A 23,682-nucleotide genomic window follows, 5' to 3' on the forward strand; every position below is an offset into this window, starting at 1 on the left:
AGACACAGTCCTGCCACAGTTCTGGGAGTACAAACAAAATAGAATCATAGAATCATCACAGAATGGCTTTGGTTGGAGGCGACTTTCATCTCCTGGCCATGGGCAAGGCTGCCCAGAGCCCCTTCCCACCTGGCCTTGAGTGCCTGCAGGGATGGGGATGTTGCTGGGGATGCCACCATAAGAGTAAGTCGTGTTTGACTGTCTGATCCTGAGCTTTACCTCACAGGTTATGAATTAGGCACTCCCTCCCTTTATCTCCTTGTTATTGCCTCACTCCCAGGACAGCAGTTGAGCTCATAAATAATTTTCTTCCATAAGTGGATTAATGCTGTTGACAGATATCCCTTTATATAGATATTTTTAACATGTGTCAATATTAGTGCTTTAATCCTGCCATACAGTGTCAGAAGTATGAATACACAAGCAGCAAGCTGGGATTTCAGACAGCTCTGCGGTCTGCAAGCACAAACATTTGTCTTTGAGGATACAATAATGAACTTCATAAGAGGATCTCTACCTCATAGCTCTGAATGAGTTTAAAAGACAACCACACTTAGCCAAGGGTCCTTCTGGAACTTCCTCCCTCATCCATCAGGAGAGAGGACAGAGACTGAGAAGCTGAGTCTCATTGGAGGCAGTGATGTCTGCCTGAACCGTGTAGGTATTTCAGCCTGCAAATTCTGTATCTCGCATCTTTGTTCTGTTGCATGACGTCCTATGTGAGAATACAGAAAGGCAACCCAGGACTGAAGCCCACAGAGCACGAGGCCAGGATCCATCTCAGTAAACTGATGGAAGTCTTATCACCCAGCCTGGGAGCACCCCCACCTCCGGGAGCTCCTGCAAAGAACACCAGCAAACCCCCAAATTCATGCTTGGAATGCAAAAGGTGACTTCAGTCGATGAGACCAACCCCCAAAACAGTCAAGAATGAAAAATAAAAGAACGTTTCCCATTTTCAGCAGAAACTCTGAGGGTTACCAGGACTGCGTGAGTCACAGCAGAAGGGAGATCACAAACAACCCGAGCAGAGCCAGAGAGACCTGGGCTGAATTTTGTGTTAAACCTCACCAAAACTCTCTGGGTAATGCCAGAGTTTACCCTATGCCCCACAGTGGGAAGGCCTAAAAGAAATGACAGACACGTTGCTGATGCCCTGATCCCAGTGGGAAAGGCAGCACTACCAACTGGCACAGCCTGCTCCATCGTCTTCGCATGTCACAGACCCACAGAAACACAAAGATGCACTCATGTTGCAGAAAGCCATTGTCAGCACTCATACGTTTGTCTGGTTTTCCCTGGGAATGCTGCTGCTCTGAGCACAGCCATGCACAAAGCCATGCACAAAGCCATGCACCCCCTCATTCCTTGCATCCTTCAAACAGCCTCTGAGCACCTCTGTTCATTGCTGCAGTGGTGCTGCAGTGCCTCTGTTCATTGCTGGGGAGTTGGACTATGTGATATTTGAGGGTCCCTTCCGACTCGAATGATCCTATGAACACCACCTATTTTTTGCAGTGCTGTAAATAACAGTGAAGCAGCTGAAGTACAATGAGCTCCACTTAAAGTAGTTCCGTAATATTTGTATTTTTCTACGTGAGCCTCACACCTCCCACTTGGCCCTCTGAAACGAGCTCTGATTCATACCTCAGTTTTAATAAGGAACAAATGAGGCATCCTCCGTATGCAGTCAGCAGCAGCATTAAGCCCTTGGGCAGTGTAAAGCACCGTCACCCTCATGACCTCTCACACATGCTGAGGATCTGAACCTGGGACATTCCACATCCACTCCACAGTTGCTGCATTGTATTTTTTCACATTCAGAAATCAGAGAATGGTTTGGGTTGGAAGGGACCCCCAAAGGCCATGCACAGGGACAGCCACAGCTCCAGCAGTGCTCAGAGCCCCGTCCAGCCTGACCTTGGCTGTCTGCAGGGACGGGGCACCACCGCCTCTCTGGGCAACCTGTGCCACTGCCTCACCGCCCTCAGTGCCAAACCTTCTTCCTTATCTCCAGCCTCAATCTCCCCTCTCTGAGTTTGAAATCATTTCTCGTTGGTCCTATTGAGTGCCCCATACTGCTCACACCTAGCATTAGGCACAGAGGACAACGTGAAAGCCCTCAGAACCTCTGCATTCAGGTGACCCTATTCCCCAGTGTCCTCAAGAGCGTTTTGAGTTCAAGACTGGGAATTACATTAAAAATACATTTAAAAGTCGAGCCAACACAAATCTGTTTGCTTTGACTCCTCCAAGCTTGACTTGCAAGCTGCTCGCAGGGGGCACAGCGCTCGCCTGTCCCTGCCTCTCCCTTCCTGCTCCTCACTCACACGTTCAGGTGTTTGTCTGCAGATGAGTTGCAGTCACGTTGAGCTTAAAAGTTTCCGGCGCTGAGTCAGGCAGTGGGAACGACAGCAGCCAACACTGTGAGCTCGTGTGATGCAAGCCAACTGTGGTCAGAGTTTGGCCTCTTGGTAGAGGACAAAGAGCAGCGATGGTCCTACGGGCACCATGCACTGATGCACACAGAAACACTCACTTTGCAGCGAGGAAGGAGGGAAGGAGCAAGGCACCTTTTAACTTCCCCACTGACAGTAAGTAGCACCAGCCCTGGGTCTTGCTGGCTTCCAGGGTTTGTGCACCAACACAAAGAAAAACGCCCGTCCGATCTACGTGTTGAGAAAGCACACGCGGATCCACCCCCCCAAAAAAATCAACCTGAAAATGGGCAGAAGTCTGAAGATCTCAAATGATTCACCGAGGGAAAAGTACAAGCAAGAACAGCATTGCATGCTACTCACATGGGTCGCATGACTGGCCCTGGAAGCTGCAGCGTGAGGCTGCGAGGAAGCGCGGGGTTTCTGCAGCTACGAAGGCAGTGCAGCAGAAGAGCTCCTTCCATTGGAGTCCCAGCACAGTGGTCCTGCATAACAGCCAGCAGCAGGCTACAGTGAGGGCTTGGGTCCCTTTTCTGAGTCTCCTGCAACAGCATTATAGGAACATGCTGTTAACGACCTCTCTTTCCCCTCACTGAAGCAAAACTGAAGCTCTGCAGATGAACGAGGAAGGCTTTGTGTAATGTGAAAACAGCGATACTTCTTATGACCAATACTCGCCATTTGTAAAGCTGCTCTCACTCAAAATTTGCCTAACTGTTGACACGGATTTCAGATGAAACTCACTTTCTGAGAGCCTCTCATTTGCCTGGATGGCAGGTCCTAGAAAGGCATGGTGCTTTGAGCTCACATGGTGCAAGTACCACCCAAACACAGCTACCAACGGCTCAGATGGCTGTATCCAACCAAGCCATGGGCCCAGACTCAGCAGAGCAAACCAGAGGCTCCACCACCTCTTCTGCCCAAGCTTGCCACAGCTTTCAAACCAACAGCTTTGAGCCGGTGGTAGATATTCTGCCACCTGCAGATCAGACCTTGTGCCAAAAACCACACCGTGGGGCTGCCTTGGGCTGGTTCCTTCTGATCCTGAGCCCTGCCCCTGTTACCAAGGCAAAAACTTGAGCCCAAATCGTCTCACAGGGAAAGTCAAACCACCTCTGCGTGGTCCCATCTGGAAACCATTCACACTGAGAGCTCCCTCTGAGCACGTTTGGCCCCGGAGTTTCATCAAGAAACAGGACTCAGCAGCTCCGCAGCATCCTCACCCCGAAACCCGCAGTGTTCAGCTGCAGAGGAGTGGGCAGAGAGCTGCAGAGAACAACAGGACCATGGCAAGATGTGAATCTGCACAGAAGTTCCCACTGCGTCATTCAGCACTTATTTTTCTGTGGCCTCCTTGGAACACCTGGGAAAGCCCCAGCCCACCTGCAGATCCCACCCCAGTTTGCCACTGAGGAGACCGACCCTGCCTGGTTTAGGGGAACCATCAGGAAGTCTAAGGAAAAATAATTGGAGATGTTTTTTTTGGGGGGGGGGTTCCTATCCACGTTCCCCCATAGGTTGGCATCTGGCTCAGTTCCAGACCGTGCTTTTGAACAGGCTTTTTTTCCCCATCTTATTCGGCCTTTGGCTGTGCTGTTTCCCTTGGGAGCACCTATCAGGGCTTAATTACTTCTATAATAATCAAGTTAATAATTCATGGGCAAAATTTCCCCCTCTTCTTTGCTGGCCGCTGGTTTTGTAGAAGGCCTTTCAAGCCTGTCTCCATTTTCCTAACTGAAAGCAGCACTTATCAGCCTGTTCTCATCATCAAAGCATGGATGGAGCTGTGTCACCTACCTCCAGAGACGCCCATGGACCTTGGGATGAATCACAGAATGGCTTAGGCCGGAAACATGGATCCCACTCTGCGAGCATTGAACCCCGTTTAGACAAGGAGATGGGGTACACCTTCCTTTGGCCCTCGTGCTTAAGAGAGGCTGCAAGCTTTACAAACTGATTTTGCATCCACATGAAGGACAGGAAACTAAACGCAGCTCCAGCTCTGGTTCCTGGTCAGGTCACGCTGGGGGTCAGTTTGCAAAGCAGCACTGTGGGGATCGGAAGGAGAATCTGTGCCGGTTCTGATCAGAAAGAATGGGAAGACCAAAAGCAAACTCAAAACAGCACCTAGACCGAAAGGCAGCATTAAAAGCTTGGTAAAGTGGAAGCATCACTGTCTGCCATACAGACATGCGTATTGCTGGGAGGGAAGCAATGAACACTGACCTGTGGTCAGCAGGAACAGAAGTGGTGTCAGTTTCTGGTTGGAAGCCGCCTATAAAATGGCCTGGGTTGAAAAGGAGCACAATGCTCATCCAGTTCCAACCCCCTGCTATGTGCAGGGTCACCAACCACCAGCCCAGGCTGCCCAGAGCCACATCCAGCCTGGCCTTGAATGCCTGCAGGGATGGGGCATCCACAGCCTCCTGCCTCACGTCCAGCTTCTCATCCACCAGGGCCCCCAGATCCTTCTCCGCAGTGCTGCTCTCAAGGAGATCACCCCCCAGTTTGTATAAATACGTGGGATTGCCCCGACCCAAGTCTATAGCAGGGGGTTGGAACTAGACGATGCTAAAGGTGCCTTCCAACTCAAACCATCCTGTGATTCTATGACCCGTGAGGTCCCTTCCAGCTTAAACCATTCTATGGCTCTGTGCTCTACGGGAGCAACAAGCAGGGTCTGTTCTAGAGTGAAAATTGGTACTCCGGGGTTGGCTGCTGGAATTCTCCCTGCACCCTGCAGGACCTCTATGTGAGTAAGAAAGGAGAATCCCACCGCCGCAGCCGGTGGTGGCACACGCGGTGTCCCCTCTGTCGCCGGGTGCCATCCGCTGGGCGAAGCTGCCACCTGCCGGCCCTCACCCACAGCCTTCATCCAACCCTCGTCAAAATGGAGATCTCAAAGCTCAGCGGATGTCCCAAAACGCCGTCAGCACGAAGGAGCCATGGGAGCATCGCACCAGCAGCACCCAACGGCGCCTCGAAGGAGAAGTGCTCAACGCAGCGTCGTTTAAAGCACAGCACTGCCGGCTGTCTCAACATCAACGCTGCATGCTCCTGAGCGCAGCTTTATGGGATGTTCCCTTCCATCCCAGATGGACAGAACGTGTTTCAGTAGCACTGCCTGTTCCCTGGAAATGGAGGGACTTTCCTTCGGCCGGGTCAGTTGTGCCAGCAGCCTTTTTTTTTTTCTTCCAGCGAGCGAAATTCTCACCGTGCAATATTCTGCTGTCTGAAATGCAGGTGCAGAAACCAGCCCTCGCTCCGCTATGCTTCTTGTGAAATACCGACAGCAGCACTTGTGTTTCCAGCTGACCCCCTCCTTCGTTTCTCATTCTCTTACCAGGCATCGGTTTTGCACGCCCTGCTTTTATTGCAGCTTTTGTGCCACACCATTCCACCTCCACGCGCTCTGAGCCCGGCACAGATCCATGCTGAGGGTTGGCCACGAGAGCAGCTCAGCCCTCAGGAACCCTCACCCGACACAGCAGGATTCACATAGGGCAGAGAAGCGCCAGTTGTGGGATTCTCCTTCTGCCTCCCTATGCTCTGCAGTGCATCGGACTTCACGGCAAGAGCACAAGAAAAGGCAAAGCATGCTCTCACAAGTGGAAATAACACCTGCATTCACTAAAACTCTTCGGTTCTTCTTCGAAACTCCATGCATTTGGGTCACTGCAGATTTCCACGTCCAATAGGCATACCTGACCCTCAACCAGCACGCAGATACCCTTATCCCTCTTTGGATCCATCCACTTCTGCACCTAAAACCAAACATTACACCAACCATGAAGAGTCCACTGCGGTTTTGTTGCTTTTTTTTTTTTTTCCAGACTCGAGCAGGCCAGGTGATTTCCAAGGAAAGAATTTTAAGTCGCTTTTGTGTTTACAGAAGGGTTGAATTTTCATACCGCGTGGTTTGGATTACACATTAAACTGTTATAATCATTTATCCCCCTTACAAAGCCTGGGTCCCTCGGAGTTTAAGTGCATCGCCCAGCAGCGTGCCAAGCCAGGTGAATAAATTCAGAGCTTTCAGGACGGGGCTGCCAATGGCAGACACGAAGGCTATGGGAAACACTGGGCCATAGATCACACTTTCTACGCCTGTCTTCCTCCCCACTCCTGGCCAAAACCTTCAGCAGCGAAAGAGGTGAACGTTTGGCTCTCCTTCCAACACCCCATTTTCCCATTCATCTCCGCCAAAACCGACACGGGAAAGCACAAAAACTCATTGGAATCGGACTGAAGGATGAACTCTGTATACTTGGAATGGAATGAATTTTCTCAGCCTTTTGAAGTCACAGCCTCAGCTCAGGGCACGAACCTGCACTGTGCCGGAGGTCCTTGAGGCTCCCCAGTACTTGCCCAATATCTTCTGTGTTATCTGATAACATCAGAGAAAAATGAAACAAATCGGATCATACTGTTCCAATTATGAGTCGCCGCAGTGAGGCAAACCTGGACTTTCCCAGCTAAACATCTCAATATTGTGAAAATATTCTGACTCAGTTATTCTAATTTGTTCCTTCTAACATCTGAAAGGCACATCTGAAACAAAAGAAGAAACACTCATAAGGCTAACCGAGAGGCTCAATGTTTTTATGAAGGGAAAAGCCTTGTTTTCAGTTTCGCCTGCAAGCTGCGCCGATGCTCAGTTAGTCAGAATTAAAGCGCTGTCTGAACAAATGGGGCATTGCAGCCCTGCAAGGGGGGTGTCAAGGCTCAGAGCACAGCACCGACTCCTGCCCTGTCGTTAAGATACTCAGAAACTCACCCGACTTTTGGGTTGCATACGTCATAAAACACCACCACACCACAGCCAAGCACAGGTGGGATTGCCAGGGATGGGGCCTTACACCTCCCTGGTTGGGGCAGGTGATCTTCTGCACCGTTTGTTGCCTCTTTCCTCCAACGTGAAGCTCCTCTCGGGCATCAGCTGTGAAATGAGAGGAGACTTTTGCTGTTTCATGCACAATAGAATAGAGCTCAACCTCCATTCATACCAACGCTGGCCCCAGGGCCACATGAAGTCGTTTATTCCAGAGCTTTTGCCATAGCACGCATCACCTCAGCAGATGAGAACCCTGCTGGTTAATTAACACAAATTAACAAGGTGTGCTGCATGCCCTGTGCTTTCCAGGAAAAGCTGTCCACTGGGAGATTTCTGCCTCAGGAATTACCAAAGCACAGATAGCTGCAGCAAAGCATGCAGAGCACTCTGTGTAATCTGTGGGCATCGAAAGCCAAAACGAACCCAACTGCTGGCAACAGAAAATAAGAGGTGGGAAGGAGAGGAAGCCAGGAAGGGCCGAGCTCACAGCAGTTCCTCCATCTGGCCATACCTGTGGGGAGCACCTCACCTCCATCCCCACCCCCGATGTCTTCAAGGCTTGGTGAAGATGGATCCCAATGCCACGGCCTGATGCTTCTGGGACGGCTCCTCTTGCATTCCACCCGGACAGAAGGCAGCTGGGATGGGACTCAGCATGTTTTATGAGGAGCATCACATTTTTCTGACCCTGAAAGCACAGCTCATTGTTGTTGGCCCGTGCTGAAATGGCCACTTGTCCTGCAGGAAGAGTAAGGTTGGCAGATTTACTCCTGAGAGGTTGAGCAGCTCGCTGAGAAGGGGGTCAAAGCAGGAGCAAGGGGAAGGCCTCTGGCGGTGCTTCATCACCAGCTCACAGGCACTGAGATCCTTGGTTGCTTTCCCTTTCTGACTCTCCTGGTTTATTTGCAAATCTCTGCCATTTTTCTTAAAGATCTCACACCTGCAATCAGGTGGTTAAGAGTACGTCTTCATTTAATTAAAGAAGGCCAGTCCCTGAGACTTCAAGCATGAGGCACTTGCAAACACGAGCTGAGCACATTTAAGGTTCAGAAACAGGCTACGAAGGGAATGCAGCTTTCAGCAGCATGCAGAACACCACGTGGCATCATTCCTCCTCTGCTGGGCTTCTCTCAGGACCGCGGTATGAGCTCACCCACTGCCCTAAAGCACAGCGAGGTCTAAACAGCATCCCCAGGAATGCAAAGGTTCAGAGCTCAGTGTAGTGTCTGAAGGTTACAGCCTTGACGTTTGAAGGAGCAGCAGGCTTTGGAATGAAGCAGTTTGATGGTATCATGTATACTTTGTTTTCAGGCTTGTAAACTGAGAGCAGAAGTTATCCTATTGAGCAATACATACGGAATGGTCCATGCCTTTGTTAAGGGCTTCTCTCCCTGGGAAGAACAAACACGGCAGCCCATGTGAGTTACAGCCCTGAGGAATTGTTGCTCGCAGTGCTCCTGATTATATCAGCTGCCATTCAGCTGGCTGTAAAAACACAGCGTGTCCCAGGGGAAAGCAGTACGTACAAAAGCCATGGAGTGCAATGGGGTGTCGGATGAAGCCCTCTGTCACTGAGGGTCGCAGTGTCACTCCTGCGCCTCACTGACACAGACAGCTGAAGTGTTAGCAGGACAACATCTGTCTTTTGAAGTCTGCAAGCCAGCACTCTGTTTGCATCCTCAACAGAGAGGGCACGAGCCACACGAACGTCAGTCCATTGTACCTCCAAGCGGTCTCTGCCCCTTAGGGCTCAGGCTATACTGCTCTCAAGGGAGAAAGACTCGTTCTGCCCACCAGCTCCATCAAAACTGGGAACGGGAGTGTTTTTTCTATGTCACTCTTCAAAACTCAGTCCTGCAGTGAGATGAGACCGTCGCCATTGGCCATACCTTGGGTGGCTCCCATTGCACAGTAACGTTATCAGGGCTGGGGAAAACCGTTTCTCACTGCGCATACAGGAGCCAGCTGTGACTCGGTGCAAACCATCCCGGCTGCAGGGATCCGAGGCACAGAGCTCCTACAGCAGCTCATACCCCATCACTGCAAGCATGACATCCTCGGTACATCCAGCGGCTCCTGAGCTGGAAAAGGATGTGGAAAACCAATGGCAGTGCTCTCAGGGCTGCTGTTCCCTGCGGAGCTGCAGGCAGCACACGTCCCCTCCTGCTTTGCACAGGTGTGAGGTTTGCACCATCGCTTCGGTTCCCCATTCGGCTCTGACTTTTTTTTTGTCCTGGAATTACTGGAATGATAACAAAGGGGCTGCGTGTTTAATCTGCCAATTGGCATTTCTCTCACCCGGTAAATATTTAATTTCCTTTTTTTTTCCTTTTTCTCTTGGTAAGACCGCCTCGCTCGAGGCGCTGTGCTTCCATTAACCTCCTGACCCTGGATAAAGAGGCTCCAACTCCAAGCAACACCTGCACTTTTGCATTTCCCCCTTTCCCTACACAAACTCACCCCCAGGCAGCTTCATCCCCCAAGGAGCTGCACCATCTTCCCCCTCTATTCGCTGACATGAGGTGCACTGCTGGGCACCACGCGAGGCTCTGCACCGCAGCAATGCAACACTCCCGCTGTGCGTTGGCTCAGTCGCAAACCTTCCCAGCTCAGTGTGTTCTGATGGGAGATGCACGATTTATAATGGAGGATTAGCTCAGTCAAGGGGAAGACAGCAGTGCTTTCATGGGAACTTACCACCCGGGAATGAAAAATAAACGTGGCAATAAACCAACCCAAACAATCCCTGCACTAAACTGGTTCAGCCCGACAGTCCCATCCTCTACAGCAGGCACAGCGCTCCCATATTGATTCATGAGCACAAACAGAGCAAGAACAATCCAAAGTAATTATCTCCTATCACTAATGAACATAAATCTGTAAATTAGACCTACACAAGCGTAGCACTCTTCCCATTTGCCCTCCTCAACAAGCTTCCCCTTATACTTCCCCGTGCCTTGTGATGTTTCTCTTATACATCCCCATTTCTTGCCGTTCAGTGCCTGAGCTTAAGAGGAAATGAAGGTTTGGTTGTTAGAGCTGCACACACACAGCTTGTCACCCATCCTGCTACAGTGGAGCTGAACGCAGCTGGATGTGCCTCTCAGACCTGCTGGTTAATGAGGTGCACTTCCTTATTTTCAGATAAATACCAGATGTCACAATTATTAAAGCAAAGCCAAGAGTAAATACTACACACAACCCTGAGCAAATAAAGCAGCGCAATCACCTCCGTGCAGTTTCACGGACCTGTTTTTCAGGGTTCTGCTCTTATTCATTGTGTTATTGTCCAGAGATTAGCATAGCAGTGTCTGGGTCACATTTCACCATCAGGTGTTGCTTTGGGCATCCTGAGCTCAGTTCTGCACAGCCTTTGCTGCTGCAGCCACGCTGGGGCAGCATTACCTGCCCCCAGTGCTGAACAGATTGGGTGAAGCCCATTGGGAATGCAATGTGAGCTCTGTGTATGGGAAAGGGTCCGGGAAACCCGACCCTGTTTTACCACCTATTGTTGTCTGCCGCTCTCACCGGTTTTGTTCAGAAGGGAAAAATGGACCGCGGGCCTTTATTTGCTTATCCCCACTTGAGGCATTCCTTTTAATGATTAACCTTACATAAGTCCATTGTTACGGAGCTCATTTGTGGTTAATAGGAGAACATTCGCTGTTTGGACCGTCTCAGTTCTGGTTTGGTTCAGCTGCTCTGTTGCAGAATGACAAATGGGCAAAGCGTTACGGAACACGGCTAATGGGGAGCTTTGGGGTGGGTTTCTTCACCCATACATGCCCTGTGCTGAATATATATTGATAGGAGAAGGGGAAATGGCTTCAGACTCCAAGAGGGGAGATTGAGGCTGGAGATAAGGAAGAAGGTTTGGCACTGAGGGCGGTGAGGCAGTGGCACAGGTTGCCCAGAGAGGCGGTGGTGCCCCGTCCCTGCAGACAGCCAAGGTCAGGCTGGACGGGGCTCTGAGCACTGCTGGAGCTGTGGCTGTCCCTGTGCACTGCAGGGAGTGGCACCAGGCGGCCTTTGGGGGTCCCTTCCAACCCAAACCATTCCATGATTCTACACGCAGGAAAATCTCATAGGTAACAAACATTTCCATTCTAACATTTCCTCACGTCGGCAGCTGAGAATCACCACATCACTGCGCCCAGAGCCTGCTCAGTGCATTCAGTTCCTGCGGTTCTGCACATCTCCAAAAGAGCAAACGCAGCACTGTCACTGAGGTGCTGTCTGACGTGAAAGCTGATGCATCGAGGAACTTCATGGAAGAACACTCAGTTGCCACAAAAGAAAGCAGTGTGAAGGCCCCCAGTGCAAACAGCACTCTATGCTTAATGTCAAGCTTGCACTTAACTTCCCGACTTAAGTGCTCTGCTGAATTCCTGCCAGGAAAGGCAGAGCAGAGGTACTGCAAGAGAAAACACGACAAGGAGCAGCCACGTATCCCACAGTGACACCTCCTGTGGATCACCAACAAGCCTGACCCGGAAAACAAGCCTTAAGCAGAAAACAACCAACCAAGCAGACTATTATTAAGCATTTCAGAAGCACGACGGGACAAGAAGAAAGGATTCGCAAACAGAAGGATGAATGAATGAAAACCGCCTGCAAAGTTTGCACGGGAGCTCAGTTTCGTTGCAGGAACTCAGCTCTCAACGCATGCAAGAAAACACTTCAAGGAGCAGCATATGGCTGTGGCTGTCACGGGCAGGACTGAGACAACAGGAGAGGCAGAGTTATGAAAGAGATGGAGAAACTGAGCCTTGTGCCTGGCTGCCAGCCACGCCGTCGTATTTTAACAGCTAAGCAAGTAAATGATCCTTTGAAAAGAGGGCTGTAAATGGAGAAGGTGGCTCGGGTACCCAGCGTGCAAAAGGTGTGTTTGCAGCTCTGGCTCGTGGACACAGAACGTTAACCCCGACTGTGCTCCATACGAGCAGTGAGTTTAAGCCAAAGGTTTTGCATGGGCAAAGTAATGCAGTGCTATTCTTGCCACGTTCATAGGATCATCTGGGTTGGAAGGGATCCTTAAAGCTCCCCTGCAACCAACAGGGCCATCACCGAGGCATAGCACGAAACAAAGCGGGGAACACAGGGTAAGCCCCTCATACACCCGATTGCTTTCAACGGGAGATGTGGAAACGCTGCTCCGGACTCCCCCGTGTGCCTCGAGAGGAACACTGCTGCTCCTCACCCACCTCTTTGCCGTCCGGTTGGTTTTGGCAGCTGATTTATTTCACTCTCTTTTTGCCAGGGAGGGTTTCCTTCGGTCTGATTCACAGCACCATCTCGTGGCACGGGTTGGGATGTCACAAACAGGATCTATTTCTCACCATCATTCCTCCACCTTCGCTTCAGGTCTGAAGCTGAGCGTGCCCATTTCTGGGGGTCTGAGCCGAGGGTGTACACAACAGCGCCAAGAATAAGAGCCTGAAGGCTCAGTTCTCAGCAGAGGGAAAATGGAAGCGTGCTCTGCTGTGACTCCCTGCCCCACGCTGCTCTGAGGTGCAATAACCACACCGAATCCAACCAGCGTGAGGGACTCAGAGCTACAAACCTGAACCCCGAACTCCTGGGAAAGAAAGGGGTGAACCCACCCTGAGCTGCAGATTGGCCCGAACAGAACGTGCCAAGTTTTCCCTATACAGACAGACGACCTGTTGGCATTGCTGCCCAATGTGCTCATTTGTGTCTGCAAACATGGATCGCTTTTGGAGAGCCCCCTATCAGCCCAGCACAGCCACGTAAGAGCTGGGACCATTGCTCTGCAGAGCCTGTTCTAATTATCAGCTTAATTAAAGGGCTTCAGAGTGCAGATCCACACTCTGTGGGTCCTGAAACTTCGCCTTGGCAAAGAAAGCAGGAAAGAACAAACAGAGGGAAGGTCTGGCTCTGCACCCAGCCCCTGTGGCACCCACCTGAGAGGCAGAACTGACCCGGAGGACGGAGGCAGGCACGGAGGCGGTGGTGGTGGATGACATGGAGCAAACTGTGGGCATCCAGGTGGAAGAATTCGGAGGTGTTGTGGCTGCTACGTGCTCATCCTGGTCCACACAGGTGATGCTGGTGGGCACCAGCACGGAGAGCATCAGGAGGAGCCCACAGAGCCTGGCAGCGGGCATCTGGCTTACCCAGACAAAACAGAGGCGCAGGGGTGCCAGGAGCTGCTCTCTGGGCCTGGCTCTTGTCCTCCTGCAGCACACACACTGCTAATCAGTGGAGGAGACTGGATTCCCACCATGCTGCATCAGAGCCAGGGGGTCATCCCCACACCAGGCTTTCACTCGGTGGGCCAGAGCCAAGCAGCAGGCAGGCAAGGGCAGCCTCTGGCAGCAGGTGGAGCAGAACGTGGGGACATCCCCGAGCCAGGCCCTGTCACCTCAGCATACAGCACGGCCAGAGCACACAGCTGAGCTGCACCTCACCTGGAGCATCAGCCCTGCGTCCTGCCACCCTATGGGGCGGCTGTGCACAGAAACGTGGCTCCGAGCATCCCTTCACCACGGGTGCTGTCACCGAGGAGCAGGACCTGTCCTGTGCAGCACTTCTGGTCCCCGGGGTCGGTCCTGCTGCACCCTAACTGCAGCACGCAGCACCCAGAGCGCTCAGGAAGAGGACGGACATCTCCACACCTCCATTCCTCTGCTTCCACACTGCTGGAAGCAGCGCTACATCCGCCCAGAACACCACAGAGCCCTGCTGGGAGGTTTATTTGCGATGGAACAGAGCCACGACAAAGCTGAGGCGCAGGAAGGTTTCCCCATGGCAGCCCTGGAGTGGTTGCATGCTGCCAACTCCTCTAAACCTTCACAGTCCTTCCAAGCACAGCTCTGCCCCGGAGCTTCAGCCAGGACGGGGGTCGGGCGGCCTCAATCACTGCCGGCCACGTCGGGGTTGCGCAGCCGGCCCAGCATCTCGCTCAGCATTTGGTTGCAGAGAGCCGAGTAGGGGTTGAGCAGCACCAGCTGCCGCCGTGCGAAGGCGCTGCCAAGCCGTGCCGCCTGCTGGAAGTCCCGCCGGGCGTCGTCCTCGCGGGCCTGCAGCCGATGGATCAGCCCGCGCTGCACCAGGCTCTGACACACGGCGCGGCCGCAGCCCCGGCCCAGGCGGATGGCGGCGTCCAGGTCCCGCAGCGCGCCTGGATGGGGCGAGAGGCAGCGGGGGGATATGGGGCGGCCTCAGGCCGCGTGGCTCTCCCCAGTGCCGCGTTCCTTACCTGCCACGTCGCCCTTGAGGCGCAGCGCCTGCGCCCGGTTGTTGTAGGCCGAGGCGCGCTCGGGCAGCAGGCGGATGGCCTCGCTGAACCGCTCCAGGGCTGCGCTCACATCTCCGGATTCAGCAGCAGAAACGCCCTGCAGCTCCAGGTCCCGTACCTGCGCCAGCAGCTCCGGCGCGAAGGCCTCCTCCTCTGTGCGTGGCAGAAACACCCCTCGTCCCAACACCCGGTGAGCCCCAGCTCCGTCCTCACCACCCCCAGCGAAAGGAAGCAAAGGCAGCCCCGAGCACCCGCCGCAGGCAGAGCCCCTTCCACTCCACCGACGGGAAGGACCCAGCGGCAATCCGAAGCCGCATCTGCCTCACCTTCCTGCGGCATGTCCTCATCCTCATCCAGCCCGGGGACGTCCCCGAAAGGAGTGCTGGGGTTGAAGATGGTCTGCAGCACCGCTCTGTCGTTGGCGGTGGCCATGGCGCAGTGAGCCCCGGGGCAGGAGGGCACCCAGCGGCCCGGTTAACGTTCACCCATCCCCTCCTATCGCAGCCGGGCTGCGGCTCCTCCGCCCACCGACACGGGCAGCGCCCGCATCCCCCCCCCAAACTGCAGCCAGGAGTGCAGCACTGCAGGGCTCAGAGAGAAGGGTTACCTGCGACCATCAGCCCCAGGGATGGGAAGCGCAGCTCCCAGCTCGGAACAAAGCACCAGCAGCCCTCTGCAGCAATAAACTTGACATGTTTATTAATTAAACTATCACTTAAATAAAAAAAAGTGCATAGAAAATAAACATGTTTAAAAACTCCTTTTTTTTTTTTTTTGTCGGTTTTTCTTTTTCCCACTGTTTTTTTTTTCCTTTTTTTTTTTTTTTTTTTTTTTTTTTACAACTATGTACACGGTTTATTTTTTTTTACATTCAGTCTTTTGCAGAGCTTTCAGCAATTTATTATTTTTTTTTTAATTTTTTTTTTTTTAATTAACTATTAAAGTATTTCCTTCTTCCCTGTGCCAGGGAGTTAACACTGATGTACTGCAGACACGTTGCCTCTTTTTTTGTTGCTGTTGTTGTTGTTTTTATACCCAAAAGAAAACCAGAAGCTCGGAAGAACACAAGGAAAAATAAAACAAAGGTTTGTTATACATGATAAGTTGTCAAGAAATGCAATCCTAGAACATAACTTGGCGGATTTGTTTTTCTCTTTTTTTTTTTTCTCTTTTTTTTTCTCTTTTTTTTTCTCTTTTTTTTTTTTTTTTTTTCTTGAAACAATTATTCACCTACCTGTATTTACTAAAGAGACTGTTAAGTTCAATAAAAGAAACACCACAAGTATAGTTCTCGGTTGATAGACAAAGCTACTGTACCTTGTTAAAAAGATACCAGGAAAGCACAGAGCACATTGTTTTTCCCTATATGCAGGTGGTACCCCAACATTCATTACCAAAAAGAAAGGAAAAAAAGGAAAAAACCAAGTTGTACAAGTACTGACTGGTAACAATAAAGGGCAGGAAAGCCCCCGGGCCGCCCGTTCCCATGTGCTGCCCATCGCCCAGCCCTCACCCGGGCACCCACCTGGAAACACACAGCCCGGGCTGTTCCTGCCTCTGTTAGCAACTGTAACACAATCCTTATCTATAGTGTTAAGAGAATTAAAAGCCATGGACCGATACTGAACTAGGCTTCATTACACGGTGCATTACTATATTAGTTCCTATATATATCGTATTTATAGTTATTAAAAAAAACTTGCAGGTGTTGAGTGTGGACCGGTAGCGTGGGTTTGAATGGCATGATTCTGCACAAAGACCATCTCGCTGAAGAACCTGGTATTGCTTGCAAATGAAAGAAGGAACAATTAACAGAAAGATACCCAGCCCTTTGCAATGACCCGCTTTTCCTTTACAAAAAAGAAAAAGAAAAAGAAAAAAAAAAAAAACCCAAAAGTCGGTTTGTACAAATAAAAACAAACGCCCTAAGGTTCCATTTTGTAGTATTTCTCAGATATCATGATCTGTGTCAGTCCTTATAAAATATACATTCATATACTGGGAAGCTGTGCTGCGCTCGCTGTCAGCCCAGGCAGGGCTCGCCGGCCAGCACCTCGTGGTGCCTGATGGACAACACACACCAGCTGCCAAGGCTTCTCCCTGCCTTCCTTCCAAGCACCCACGCTGGGCCATGGGAGCGGATCGGGGCCCTGCCCAGCAGCACAGCTCACCTTCTCTGGGTACAGACAGTTTCACTGGCCACGGCGGTGCCGCCACGGCGGCCGCCACAGGTATAGCAGCAAAGCAAACAGCGAGCTGGGTCTAAAGGACCCAATTCTGCTCGGCCGGTCCTCACAGGAGGAGGTTTCCTGGTGCTCAGCTCCCGGGGGGGTCCCACGGCTCTCCTCCCCACCCCTCTCTCCCAGCGTTTCCTATAGGAGCAGTGTCGGGGCTCCCAACCGCACAGCGCGGCCTTCAGGGACCGGGCTGAGCCGTGCAACCCGCACACTGTTCTTGGGTTTAACCAAGCACTGCTGTCCAAAACAAGCTAAGAATAAGGACAAAGAGCAGCCGTGTCTGTGGATGCAGGGCCAAGATCCCCCCAGACAGGCTGTCTGGCCTTCTCAAGGTATGTGCGTTCCCAAACTGTCAGTGCATCAAATCATTTCAGTAACAAATGCAGCTTCGATTGGATTCTTCTTTAAACAGTTATTACCAAATAATAATCACACAGTGCAATAAAGAAAGGAAACCAGCAGTTCCTGACCCTGTGAGAGCTGTATTTCATTCCCAGGTCAGAGGAAGAGGTCTTGGGGCCTGAAGAGCACAGATAACGGAGTGTGAGATCACGAGCACTGGGGGTATCGCTCAGCTCGGTCCATTCCCTACCAACTGCTGATGCTGTTTCAGAGCAGCCTTTCCATTTGCCAGCTCGCCTACCCACAGGTCCAGCTTAGAAAAGCAAGGGTGCTTCAAGGGTTTACTGCTCCAAGGAAAAACTACTCTGTGTTTGGTTTGGAGATGAGGAGTGCACGTAGGGGTATGAACCCCATGCTGCCCTGGGTGGCAGGTCTGGGGCCCTATTGCTTCGCTAGATTTCCACAGGACTGCGTTTCTGTGTCTGGAAAGATGTGGGTTCACCCCGAAGCAGAAAGGCAGGGCCTTCCCTCGGGGAAGCTGCTCTGGACAGAAGAGGGATGCTGAGACCCCGCAGGTGCCACAAGGCTGGGCCGGCAGAGCCCCCCCCGCTGCCCCCAGGGCTGTGACACCCAACTCCCCACACTTCAGGGTGAGAAGAGTCACACTTCCCACCGAAACGCTCATTCTGAACACCAGGCAAAAGGGGTGAAGCTATTTACGGTCAGTTCTCTCTCTCTCTTTTTTTTTTTTTTCCTCTTTTTTCCTTAAATACACACAGGATACTGGTGTGTGGCAAGGCAGAATCATGCCTCCCGCCTGGGGGCACGAGCAGTTGTTCAGACAGAGTTCCCAACAACTCCTCCAAAGCCGGGCAATTCTCCCTCCTGCCCCCATCTTGACAAGAAAATCAAAGTTTAAGGTCCAGCCAAACCTCACAGAAACAGTTACCAAAGTCAAAAAGGCAGAACAAGATTAAAAAATAAAAATAAAGTGTACCCCTCTCTCTGGAGAAAGGCTCAGACTGTGTCCAGCCAGATATTTCCTATAACCGTCCTATGAAAATAAAAAAATTATTAAAAACAGATTCTTTTAAATTAGAATAATACCACTGTTTAAAAAGCCTCGTCATAAGTGCTTTTCCCTATGAAGTGCTTCTCATAGAAAAATATACAAAATATATTTACATTTATAAAACCTTAAATACTAAACTGTAAACAGAACAGAGTAAAATCCAATGTCTCCATTTGTTAGGCTTGGGGCTTTTTCTTTCGTTCTTTTTTTCTATTTTTTTTTCTATTTTTTTTTCTTCTTTTTTTATTTTTTTTCCTCTTTCCATTTTTGGAGGCGTGGAGCAGACCCAAAAGGGAGGAGCATTTACCTGAACCAGGACAATAGTGTCTTTTGATTCACTTTAGCTAAGTTCGACCCTTCAGCTACCGCCATTTTCAACCGTGCCAATCGCCAATTCGTTTCCTGTGCATCTTTAAGTGCTGCACGGAGTACACGAGGCTGGTTAGTGTTTGGCCTTGCACCTTCAGTGAATTTACACTCCATTTTGGTGCTTCTTCCTGTGCCTTTCATGGAAGATTACGGAACGACACGCTGACGGTGGGTCAGACAGGCACGTGCCTACAGAAGCCACTTGCTTGTCTCCCTAGGATGCTGTTCAGTGGGGCTCCACACAAATCCCCCCTCCCAGCCCCTGCTCTACAGCCAACAGCAGCAGCAGCTCCCACCACTGCTTCCTTCCCCAGAGAGCAGTCCCACGGCGGCAGACACCGCTGCGACCAGGGGAGCCCTTCAGTCCCTAGGTCAAAGGAGAAAAAGGCAGCCTCCAAAGGAAGAAGCATGGGAAAAGACTGCTTCCCTCCTTTACAGCAGGGGGAGGGTGCTGCTGAAAGAAAGCCTTTGCTCACAAAGATTTACAGCTCTGTAACCAGTTGGCACAAGCCCTTTCTCTGCTAAGGAATGCCAGGAATTCCCTTTGCACTCCAGCTGGAATTTCAGAGTGAAACACTATCCAAATCCTTCCCAGTTTACTCACGGCTGCTGTATGACCCTCTCCCCCATTCAGCCTTCCTAGATTAAAGCAGATAAGCCGGACCCACACGGCACAGCAGCCACCTACGCCACACAGTACACCAACCAACTCACAGATAGTGTTTTGGAGATGCATAGCACAAGGAACCACAGACACTCACAAAGTTCTCAGAGTAGCTGGTTGGTGGGGTACAGTTTCTCTCCCTAGGAGAAAAGCGCAGTCACGTACTGTGCTATGGAAACTTATGACACAGCAACCGAATGAAAACAAGAACTCCACATTCACCTCTTTGAGCCAAGAGAGGTCAAAGGGATGGGATCTGTGATCAGTCCTCTATACTTGGGTACGGGTCTGCCTTCCCTCCCCTCTCCCACTCATTAGCCCCGTGCTGAGAAACGAATTCTGGGGGTAGGGTGGGAAAGAGAATAGCAAAAACATAATCACATTGAGGATCTTCTCCAGTCGCCCGTGTCTTTCGTAAGGGTAAGTGTGCGCATGCAAGACATGAAGATGTGGACTCTGACAGAGAAACACAGCCGCCAGTTGGGTCCCTGAGCCCAGCTGATCTTCATTCCTGCCTCTGTCCTTTCCCCTCCCCTCGCGAATGGCAGGGTAGGGGTTCACTGTTAGCTTTGGTTCGCCCCACGCCCTTTAGGGCTCACTTGCAGCTCACGGAAGTTCTTAGTTTAAAAACTTCCTGCACTTCTTGGCGCCGCAGTTACAGGGCAGTTTGTTGCTGGCGTCTTCAATGGGGAACTTGTAGTCGTACGTGAGCTCTTCCCCCCGGTAGATTTTGCGCATGGCGAAGATGACGATGTGTTTCTGGCCATCGATGTTGATGACCCGAGAGTAGCAGTTGGGCTCACAGGAGTGATTGATGAAGCGGGCTGCATTCCCATGCATGGTGGCATCCACCACTTCGGAGTCGTCAATGCGGAACATGTAGCAACCGATCCCCTACACACAGAGAACACAAAGACAATTATGCCAGGGAAGTCAAGAGATAGCTACTCTGATGGACAGCTTTGCTTAATTACTGCAACGTGCTGCATGCTAAGAGTCAAGTCATTAAAAATACCTGCGACCCTTCTACCTTTGCCTTCATAAGCTCCTGTTCGAATTATTTCAACCCCTTTTCTCTTTGGAGCTGCAATGTGAGACCACACTGATATCTTTCCCTGCCCATGGGAGAAAACGACTCTAGAGCTCTGGCTGGTAAATACACAGAGAATTCTGTAATCCCAAACCATGATGTTCCAAATGCAATTTTCACATGGTCTACACCTATCCTACCTTCAGGGCCACTTCTTAGTTCTCCCAAACTTCTCTCCCCGCACAATAATCTCACCAGTCATGTCTGACAATGATTTATTTCATCTTACATACATCACTACTTTGCACTGAAAACTGTTTTAAGTCACTAATACAAATGCTAAAAGCATTTGAGAACTCTAAATATCACATCACACTACCTACATCACATATGAGAACTCTGTGATTATACTTGTCCTGGCACTGTTGACAAGTTGTTGCCAGACAAAATGCTTCTCTCAAGAATAACAAAGCCTTCATGAAACAACTTCAATTTGTAGCAGGGACAACAAAGAAGTTTTAATTTAGAGCAGACTGATCAGCTTCTTGATTTTGTTTGAGAGTTCTGGTCTGCACACTTCCTTATGCTGTGAATCCTCAAGCTCTGATCTCACCTGTGACACTTCCCCTGGCACACAGTAGACCTTAAACTGCTTAAGCTTTTCTAACTCTCTGAACCGTAAAAAACAAATTCATTTTCCCTCTATTCTCTGCACATGAGAAGCTCTACTCTGGCTCTAGAACTTAAAACTTCAGCCAGTGTTACAAATAACTTTAATCCCAAAGCCTCGCTAGTAACCAAGTTCTCCGTCTGCTCTGTTTCCTTGGATGACTGAATGGGAAAGGGGCTTGTAATGCTTTTTAAAAAGTTCTGTGAAAGCCCTTAACTCACCTTACTGTCATAGTACTTCTCTCGTTTGTCAGTGAGGATGGAGCGAATGACATTGCCCGAATATTCAATCACCATCTCACCTGCATCAATGTTCCTTTTGCAGAACAGGCCCCGGCCATGGATGGGAGACCTAGAAAAGCAACAGGGTGAGAGAATATTCAAACAATATAAGTTGAAACTCAAAAATGCTGCACCAGCACTGCAGAAAACAAGTTATTTCATGATACGAAGCACAGTAATATTGTTAGACTTCTACAATGTAATGCCAATGATAACAACAGTAGGTCTCTCCTAACGTCTTAGCTGCCAGCAAGGCACACCAGAAGGAATACATTGTGCTGAGGATTACTTTTCAAATATATATCTTTAAAAAAAAAAAAAAAGGGAAAACATCCTCCCTCTGTCCCTTCTACTTTGCAGTCTGACTTCAAAGGTTTTCAGTTTTTACCTTCCTCTGTCCCAGACATCAAGTTTAGAGTGTCAGAACAAAACCATACCTGTAGACACCGACTGCCTCCTTGGAAGTCTTCTTCAAGTGTCGGAATCGCATGGGCATTGGCAGATCCATACTTGTTGCCCTCCTAGAAGAAAGAGACACCACTAAGCGATGATATCCGTGACAGCCCATGTCATGTATCATCTGAGAGAGTTTCCAAGATACAGACACTCAATCATTGTGACACTGCAGCCCACTGAGAACACCATCAAAATTCAACGTCATATAAATGCATGTACAAAGACGCACACACACTAAACGTAGGGCTGTTCTTCATTCTGTATCTTAACTCAAACAGATTTATAACTGCTAACGAGCAATCTTTTCTAAAAACTCAATGCAGACAATTCCTTCCCTCCTCAAGTTATCAACAAAACGTCTCATGTCAGCAGGCAAAATAAATGTGGATAAGACAACTGGTCTGGTTGACCACCTTCAGCTGGTGTAGGACTGTAGTAATCTCCCTTGTTTTTCTAGGGCTTGGTAGCTTTGAAGTCTTAAGCACTACCTCAAAAAATAACAATGTGTAACTAAACTTGATCTCTTAGTTTTAACACCACAGCATTACCTTCCCCCCTTTTTAAACCTTTAAATCCTACCGCATACCGGGCTGATTTCAGCTGTACTTCCTCCTCTTCCTCATCATTTGGGTTGTATTCTGGTGGCTGTCGGTGTTTAGATGCCAAGAAATTAAACATATCAAATGCAGATTTCCTGTAATTTAACAAAGGGGGTTTGTGTTACTAACTAAAATTAATGTAAACATTTGGTTGGCAGAACAGCTTGGCATGTTTGCTGTTTTACACCTTCTCCAGTCTGTCCTCTTTCACAGCTTTCTATGCATCAGGATAATGCACAACAGCTTCTGAGAACTGTGAATAAAGGCACCAGCCCCAGCCAGGAAAGGTTCATTAAACAAAGAAACACACAACAAAACATGCAGACAAAGAAGATGCAATATAATTGATTCACAGGAGAAAGTTGCTTACATTTACTTAAAAACTGAGAGCTCTCAGCACTCTCAAGATTTTTTGCTTGTGTCCTTGTTAACCTTAGCAATTGCAAAGCTCACACTTGCCTCAAGTGGACTTCAGCCCTAGCAGAGCCATGTGGATTCGGAGGAGGTTCATTGGCCTCCTCTGGTTTATGAAATCTGAACTTGTAGTTGTGGCAGTGCTTTGCTCCATAAAGTTGCTCAATCAGAAACACAACGGTATCATGGATAATCCCCAGCATCCTCAAACCATTCACACCTGGAACAGGAAACAGAGCACAAGAATGACAAAAATGACCAAGCATACTGGGAATGGGAGGATACAGCAGCCCATTAAATATAAAACTTCTGCTAGCCTGAAATTTTCACAGCAGCACTGTATTAACTAGCTCAGTCCAGGTAAGCAGTTTTAATCAGTTCATTAGGAGAATTTATTTTCCATTAAAAAAACAGCAGCTCAACTGAAATTCTTAAGACAGTGAATCCTAAGACCTGTTTGTTCTTATACATTCAAAAGCACATTAAAAACAATGGTGGCACTGGATATTACCTGCAAACGATAGCTGTTTCAGGCGGGCATTGGAACGGGCTTCTTGAACTTTGTCAGTCAGTGACTTCCAGGCATCTGCAATTACACAAACAGAAAACAAAACTGACAAAGAGTATCCAAGCACTGGGCACTGAGGAGTGCTGTAACAACAGCCTTGCCATCAGTTTTAGCACGTTCCATCAGATTTCCATCACTACCGCCAGTAGACTTTTAGGTACATTTGCAGTATGCTGTTTTCCTATAAAATGTTCATATTTCAATAAAATAACCAGAGAACACAAAGCTTTCATTCCATCTATGGGCTATAAATTCTTCAAAATTCACTGTGGCAGAAAGGGAAACGAATTTCTTCACTAACTGGTCTGTAGGACGAGTCTAGATGTCATACTGTCTGAGTTGCACTGTTTCTTTACAACACCCGGTTCAAAACCATTGGTCAGTGGATAAAACAAGATGAGATAGTGACATATTTTTCAACAGAAACCACATATTGCTTGGAACTAG

At 49.7% G+C, this 23,682-nt stretch overlaps 2 protein-coding genes and 1 long non-coding RNA gene across 7 annotated transcripts in view; all 3 read right to left on the reverse strand.

Annotated features, from left to right (window-relative positions):
• Nucleotides 1–2,857: 2,857 nt before the first annotated feature.
• Nucleotides 2,858–9,883, reverse strand: LOC107055064. Its single transcript, XR_001470038.4, has 3 exons — nt 7,802–9,883; nt 7,216–7,377; nt 2,858–4,519 (listed from the first exon to the last, which is right to left on the reverse strand). It is a non-coding gene; the product is annotated as an uncharacterized LOC107055064 (long non-coding RNA).
• Nucleotides 9,884–13,971: 4,088 nt separating this feature from the next.
• On the reverse strand, nt 13,972–14,980 carry TTC36 (tetratricopeptide repeat domain 36). The gene is made up of 3 exons (NM_001278062.2): nt 14,860–14,980; nt 14,495–14,686; nt 13,972–14,416 (listed from the first exon to the last, which is right to left on the reverse strand). The coding sequence occupies exons 1-3, from the start codon at nt 14,963–14,965 to the stop codon at nt 14,148–14,150; spliced, it is 567 nt and encodes a 188-aa protein (NP_001264991.2). The 5' UTR covers nt 14,966–14,980; the 3' UTR covers nt 13,972–14,147.
• A 227-nt stretch (nt 14,981–15,207) lies between these two features.
• KMT2A (lysine methyltransferase 2A) overlaps nt 15,208–23,682 on the reverse strand; it is a 47,764-nt gene continuing 39,289 nt past the window's right edge. For all 5 annotated transcript variants that reach the window (XM_025143346.3, XM_025143345.3, XM_025143344.3 and 2 more), the window contains 6 exons: nt 23,179–23,253; nt 22,713–22,887; nt 22,241–22,348; nt 21,636–21,719; nt 21,139–21,268; nt 15,208–20,111 (listed from right to left, as the gene is read on the reverse strand). In XM_025143346.3, the coding sequence (XP_024999114.2) occupies nt 19,836–20,111; nt 21,139–21,268; nt 21,636–21,719; nt 22,241–22,348; nt 22,713–22,887; nt 23,179–23,253 (848 nt within the window). In that variant the 3' untranslated portion in view covers nt 15,208–19,835. The remainder of the gene's footprint in view (nt 20,112–21,138; nt 21,269–21,635; nt 21,720–22,240; nt 22,349–22,712; nt 22,888–23,178; nt 23,254–23,682) is intronic.

The sequence above is a fragment of the Gallus gallus genome, chromosome 24, assembly GCF_016699485.2.
Source record: "Gallus gallus isolate bGalGal1 chromosome 24, bGalGal1.mat.broiler.GRCg7b, whole genome shotgun sequence".
NCBI lineage: Eukaryota > Metazoa > Chordata > Aves > Galliformes > Phasianidae > Gallus > Gallus gallus.

What these genes read in the sequence shown, in the direction of transcription:
- TTC36 (NM_001278062.2), bottom strand. Translation starts at nt 14,965, where the DNA reads ATGGCCACCGCCAACGACAGAGCGGTGCTGCAGACCATCTTCAACCCC. An exon ending in TGAGGACATGCCGCAGGAAG is followed by an intron (nt 14,687 to 14,859) that starts GTGAGGCAGATG and finishes TGCCACGCACAG; the next exon opens with AGGAGGAGGCCTTCGCGCCG. An exon ending in CCTCAAGGGCGACGTGGCAG is followed by an intron (nt 14,417 to 14,494) that starts GTAAGGAACGCG and finishes CGCCCCATCCAG; the next exon opens with GCGCGCTGCGGGACCTGGAC.